This window comes from Cystoisospora suis (genome assembly GCF_002600585.1).
Source record: "Cystoisospora suis strain Wien I chromosome Unknown contig_1713, whole genome shotgun sequence".
NCBI classification, from domain to species: Eukaryota; Apicomplexa; class Conoidasida; order Eucoccidiorida; family Sarcocystidae; genus Cystoisospora; species Cystoisospora suis.
In genome coordinates, this window is record NW_027154513.1 from 1 (window position 1) to 6,326 (window position 6,326).

Genomic DNA, 6,326 nt, shown 5'->3' on the forward strand with positions numbered 1-6,326 from the left:
AAGAACACAGGGTTTTCTTTCTTTTCATGGAATGTGGCTAAGAACGAAGATTGATTTACAAATCTCTGTAGGAATGCTTTACAGGTCTATTCTATATCTTTCGAGCATAGAGAATAAGCGTGTAGCTCTCGATACATACATAGGTGTACATAGACAGAGGCTTCTTGTAGTATTTGTGAAGAGACTTCAACTGTATGCCGTGTATAGCCCTAACGACGCAGCTGAAGAGGTCTCTATCAACTTTTCTTTTCGTTATGTTTAGAGTTAACAGGAGGAGGCGTGGTCGTGTTTCATCGTCGCATGCACGCAAATCTAATTTCATGGCTGTTCTCATAAAGAGACAATAACACACATACTCCGGGAGGCACAGACACAGTCTGTGTATTGTGGGTTGAAAAGAGATTCTCTCAGGTGTATGTACACCTCAAAGACTGATTGGTTTGATGTGTTTCTTCAGCATGAATCGCCTTGATCACCTGGATGGTCCTCACATGATTTCCAAATAAGTTTTTCTCCCTCTCCGAATTGAAGGAGAAAGGATGTGAACTGAGAGAGAAAGAGCGAAAGCACTGTGTTCTTTTGTCCATGGAATGAGATTTCTTAGAGACATGAGGAACAAGAAGAAGCAGAAAGGATCTATGACAGGAGGAGAGGTAGAAGATAAGAGAGACGAAAAGGAAATGAGAGGTTCCTTTGTTAATCTTGTTTTCTTTCTTCTGTTTTGAATGTTGTCTGTATGAAGATACATCATATGAAAGGCCGTTCTGTTTTGTCGAGATGTTCAATGATAGACTGTTGTCAATGGCCTTGTTTTCTTGCTTTCATCTTTCTTCAAGTCATGTTCTTTTCCACTATTGTTCTGGTCGAGATGTAGGAGGGGGGGGTGTATGTACAGACAGGAGGTAGTCAACTGTTGGCTTGGTTAAGCGACTAGACAATGCCAAAGAAAAAAAAACGGCATCAGATTCCACTGAGATAGCGTCCCTATCAACTCACATTTATACTCTTTCTCTTGCATGAGTATATGTATATATATATATATACATATATATGTAGAGATTTGTATCTCTATATATACATGTATATTTATATATACATAAATGCCTGCTCAGAGGCAGATCAATAAATAATGTATTTTCCAGGTGTATAGTCGTGGCGCGTTCCGATGTATGTTCGTGTCCGTCACAGAGGTAAAGCTCTCTGAAGACGCAGATACTTAATACATGTATCGAATATGGATGCATGTATCACCGTGTATAAACGATACACGTAGAAATGGAAATGCCTATAGGTACATCTTCAACAGAGAGAGAAAGACAGAAAGATAGACAGATAGAATGTGTTTACCCTCGCCGTGTTTGAAGACAAACGAATGTGTGCTTCTTCTCCGCTGAATGGTGTAGTGTAGCGGACAAGTCCAGGTGTATATACAGAGCCTCGTGCGTGTACAGATTCTGGATTTCGATGTGTGGGAATCTTGAGATCTTGACATTGGCGAGATACGGGAATTTTCCTAGGTTTTCTTTTGTCCATGTGGAATTCTTGCATTCATCGCCTCCAGGGTGTGGCAGGAGTTTCTTAACTCTGTTTCTTTCTCTCTCTCTCATTGCCGGTGGCTGTGCATGTATCCTATGGGATACACCCGAATATAAGCCCAGGCAGAAGCTCGTGCTGTGGGTCCAAAGAAGAGAGGTCCCCTGGAGTTTTACTGCCGTGCTTGATCCAAGGTATGAAAAGAAAACTTCATTCGTTGTTTCGTATCTGGAAAGTTTCACATCATACTAGTGTGGGATCCATTCTCAAAAGAAGACTTGCTTGTGTATAGAGGGAAGGAAGGGCAGCGTGTGTGTCCCTTCTTTAGCTTGTCAATCTTCTGGGTTGAGAGAAGCCCATAGGGATCATCTTTGGTACACCTTTTTGTAGTCTCCATATGTTAACTCACTGTATGTCGGTGAGCTCTCGCTGGTGTTGTATCTGCGGAAGCATGCAAAGTGCTGTTGGCCTTTGTTATGATTGAGATGTGTTTCTCTTGTCGTTACCTATGGCCGATCACGAGCACGAAAGAGACTTCTTACTGGATGTTTATCGAAAAGAGTAATACCACTCGACTGACAGAGAGAGCGAAAGAAAGAACAACTGACATAGAGGAGGCAAGGCTAAAGCCATAAGAACTTGCATAGTCAGTCATAAGAAAGAAGCGGCATTTGCCAGCTTTCCGAGAAGTGGAAGAACGACCAGTTCGTGACAAAACTAAGAGGACTTCCTTCCTGAGGTAGAAGAAGACGCGGCGGGTCTTTCACAAATGACGATTTTGGAGCCAGCCACGCTTTAAGCTGGCCGGGACTCGTTAGAGAGACAGAAGGTTTTAGTTGTCGGTCCTAAGCCAGATGAAGAAGAGTAGAGGAGTTCGAGAAAACAGGAAGGGCCACGTGTCTCCCGCGACAGTCTACACATGGTGGTTACATCATCTTCTGAGGTCTTTGAGACTCGTGACAAGCTAAGAAAGAAACGTTATTTGTTTTTTTCAAATGGTCAGAAAGAGGTAGAAAACTGCAGCAGAGTTCACCAACATCTCGCAGAAAACGTTGTTGAGAAAGGCAAGTTGATGGTCCCTTCTCAACGGGGAAGCCGTTCTTCTTCGAGTGAATAGAGAGCAAAAATAGCATTGACCCAGCCAGCCTGGGGAAGCGAAGTCTCATACGGGCGGCAGCGCGGTGATCTGTCGGTATGTTACTGCATTGGCGAAGCGGGCATTCCGCAGAAATTCTGTGGCTGGATACTTGGAAAATGGATACTATCTTGAAAAAGATTGAATATTTCTGCCCTGACATAAGTCCGTGATGCATTTCGGAGTCTTGCCCTTTGTGACACGTCATCACTTCCGGAGTTTCCACGAGACCTGTACGTGTCTTCGCTGCAAAGCAGAGAAGCAGAAGAGCTCATTTCTACCCTTTTCTTGCGTGCAAGAACAGTACGACTACACAAGCCTTTTCGGCGCCAGGCTAACTTGCCATTGTCACCAGCCTCCAACTGCTGTTTGGCCGTGACGGCACCTAACATCGACTAACGACTGTGATAACGACGGTGAAGGTGGGAGAAAGAGGGGAGCAATCATTTTGGTGTAGCCGGCGCAGATTTAGAAACTTGGAGAAAGGCGAGTCATAAAACCGCTTCTAGGTACAACATAGGACGAGCGACACGACTCCCCTTTTCTGCGCTGTGCGGTCCTCATGCACTCAGCTCCATAATCGCTACTGTCTCTCGGTCCCCCCGTTACGTATACGTGAAAGTTGTGCGTATTGTCGCAACAAAAATGTCTTTGAATGTCGACTTCTCCGCAAGCAGATATACAGTGAGGTCAGTAAAGAGTGAAATTCAGCATTGTATCTTACTGCGTCCTTCGGCTCGACAATCCTTTCATGGGGAGTACTGCCTATGCTGGATGAGGCCCAATCAGCGCGCTGGCAAGTCCCTCTTACCATGGGCTAGCCGGTCGGCGAATGTCTGTCGATGTTCACGTAATGCAGTACACGGAAGCAGGAACACGAGTTGTCGACGAGAGCCCGCACACCCCTCTAGAATACCACCATATAGATGGGTGGTCTCCGTTTCACATCTGCGATAGGAAGCACTGCCATCTGGTCTGCAGCTCACAGGCAATCACTTCTTCAGCGAGCGGAAGCAGAACGCCGTCCCACATCCCTGCCCCTTACGGCACTTGACACTCCGCCAGGGGGAGGGAACCATCCGAAGTGGGGCAGCTAGCTATCCTTCCAAGTCGATAAGAGTTCGGCTGAAGAGTCGAGACGTTGCCGTCTTTTCTGACGCGCTTCTTCAGGATTTCTGCGTGCCCGGGTGCTTCCCGGCAAAAAACTCCCTTGTTTTATTAGAGACTTGTCTTGTTTTATAACTGTGTGAGGCGAAGTGTCCGTGGTAACACCCGTGTCGTGCCCCACTGCGCAGGCTATGTTAACGGGCTCTCCGTCGTGCATGGGATGAGGATTTTTTGCCGACAACAAGGACGAGGACCGCTTCGACGTCTGCGATAAACGAGACAGGAAAGAGTTACAATGGGGGCCGTAAATCGCATAGGTAGTTTTTCGCGTACACTTCCTTCGCGGACGCAGACAGGAATGCGAAGAAGGATGGAGACTGCTGTATCATTTGTTTCTATCATGCGATATGGAATGCTGTTCTTGGTCTTAGCCGGTCTCGATGTGGTGGTGTCAAAGCGGGTTTTCAGTAGGCACAGCAGGAGACCGGATGATAACGGTCGGCGCCTATCAGCGGAAGGTGACGGCTCCGTAGTTCCGGACAGGTCATGTCCTACACTTGAAGACGAATCGCTTTGTTCTTGTGATGACGTTCCTCGGCAAGACGCCGAGACAAGCGGCTCTTCCCCAGTAACGGAGTTCACAACAACACTATCGCAGAGCAGGCCTACCCTCAGATTAGATTGCCTCCCGGCTGGCGCGACTGTCTACCCGGCCGACCGCGTGTGCCCCATGGAGTGTAACGGCCTGGAGAATTGTGAGGATACGTCCCAGCCTGGGGGGGGCGAAAGTAGAATGGCACCCGTTTCAATAGACACTGTGCTGTATCCAGGTGGACGTGAAGTTTCATGGACCAGGGCAAATCACGCTTTGGACAAAGGTGGAAGTAGCCTCATCTTGACTATTCCACATGAAAGATTTCCTCTTGTTGAAAAGTATTTCAGTATAGGCTGCAAGGGGAAGGAGTCCAACGATTTTATCTGTGACGTTCTAGTCACCCTGGAGCCGAAGGCAACGATGACATGGGATAATAGGGTCACATGCGCGTACGGGAAGACGAGCAACCAGAAAAGGCAATCAGTTACGTTGACCCCTGAAAAGAACAGTGTTACTATAGATTGTGGAGAACCCGGTGTTATGGTGCCGTCCGACCACACAGAGAAGTGCTATTCTTACAAGAAGGACTTCTCGGATGCAAATCTGTTGGACTTCTCGGAGATCCTTCCTGGCTACACAAAGGCCTGGTGGAGCCAAGAGACGGCTAACCCCCACGCGGTCACGTTCACAATCCCGAAGGACAAGTTCCCCTTCGACCAACGGAAATTTGCTGTCGGATGTGAAAGTCCCGGTCTCGTGTACGGTAATAGCAGCGTCTGTATTGTCGACGTTAGGGTCAACGCCGCCAATCTCGGGAGGAGAAATGGTCCGGGGTCGGGTTCGGGGTCCCCCGGGACCGAGAGGGGCGGCGGATCAAGAGGGTCTGCCACCCAGCGTTCACTCGTCCTGTTAGGCCGCGCACTACTTCCCACCGTTGCGCCTTTTATTCTTGGCCGCCTGGTACTGTTTTAAATTGCTTGAGGAGGGACACGAAGGAGCTCCTTGGGCGTCCTTTAGGTCCTCCGACAAAATACTTGTTAATTTGTTATCTCCTGCTACTCATCTCTTCATATATGGAACATCATACCGATGGTGGAGAGAGTGTAGACGGGATCGCATCTACAAATTTTGCCCCACGTCTTCTGCGACGAAAAAGTTTGATTGCTTTTGACCGCAACCGCACGGCCGAAGCGGACTCAGTGGTTGACTGCCCGTCTCCCGTAGTGGGTACGACAGCGTTTTTCCTTAGAATTAGCAACTTTCTTTTCCGTGACAGCTTTCCAGTTTTCGCAAGTAAGGACGGCATCAAGACGAGCCTAAGCAGGTCTGTGTTTGTGGAATGGAAAGTGGTCATACGGACTTCTCAACGAGACGTCTACCAAGTGCGGTCAGATGTGCACAGTTCCTAATGGGCTGGCACTGGGCCTTTGTGGCGGTAAGCCTCCCTGGGGACGGTTGGGCTCGGGCGAAAAGAACGGGAGTTCCGGGGTTCGTGTATTTGCCGGAGTACACGACGAGTACAGCCTCGGGGAGCAAATGCGACCTCGGGCCAAGTGAGTTCTGCACTCTTGAGTGTTCTGGTGTGTGTTTGCTCTGTCAGTTACACCGCTGATTGCTATAAACTGATTGACTCATGGGCAGGAGTGGTCCGTCAGCCTATGAAGACTGGCGTAAGATTTTTGATTGAGATGCTGGCACAAAAGTGCCTGAACGGTGTTTTAGTGGCATGGCGCTACTATCAATTCGCGCCACGGAGAGGGCGGCGACAGCTTCCAGCTGACAGATTTCTACGCTGGCGACCTTCAGCGCTGCTCGGAAGTGCAGCTGCACAGGACTAGTTAACCACCCGCTCGCCTAGTACGCGGGTTTTCCGACTACCGACAACCTGAGAAACCATTCAGCAAGCCATCGGAACAAGGACAGGGAGAAGGGTTCATCGGGCAACCAGTAACACTC

At 48.4% G+C, this 6,326-nt stretch overlaps 3 protein-coding genes across 3 annotated transcripts; all 3 read left to right on the forward strand.

The window, feature by feature from the left end:
• Positions 1-49: 49 nt before the first annotated feature.
• Positions 50-1,017, forward strand: CSUI_003786 (uncharacterized protein; the record flags this gene model as incomplete). The annotated part of the gene is made up of 1 exon (XM_068063981.1): positions 50-1,017. A coding segment is annotated over one exon (213 nt), but the record flags the coding sequence as incomplete, so codon positions are not given.
• Positions 1,018-1,106: 89 nt separating this feature from the next.
• CSUI_003787 (uncharacterized protein) lies at positions 1,107-1,983 on the forward strand. The gene has a single exon (XM_068063982.1). It carries the CDS (start codon positions 1,465-1,467, stop codon positions 1,783-1,785), a length of 321 nt encoding a protein of 106 aa, XP_067924040.1. The 5' UTR covers positions 1,107-1,464; the 3' UTR covers positions 1,786-1,983.
• Positions 1,984-3,777: 1,794 nt separating this feature from the next.
• On the forward strand, positions 3,778-6,027 carry CSUI_003788 (srs domain-containing protein). Its single transcript, XM_068063983.1, has one exon. It carries the CDS (start codon positions 4,071-4,073, stop codon positions 5,340-5,342), a length of 1,272 nt encoding a protein of 423 aa, XP_067924041.1. The 5' UTR covers positions 3,778-4,070; the 3' UTR covers positions 5,343-6,027.
• The last annotated feature ends 299 nt before the right edge of the window (positions 6,028-6,326 follow it).

Bases quoted from the DNA above. Each gene is read 5' to 3' on its own strand.
- CSUI_003787 (XM_068063982.1), top strand. From the start codon at position 1,465: ATGTGTGGGAATCTTGAGATCTTGACATTGGCGAGATACGGGAATTTT.
- CSUI_003788 (XM_068063983.1), top strand. From the start codon at position 4,071: ATGGGGGCCGTAAATCGCATAGGTAGTTTTTCGCGTACACTTCCTTCG.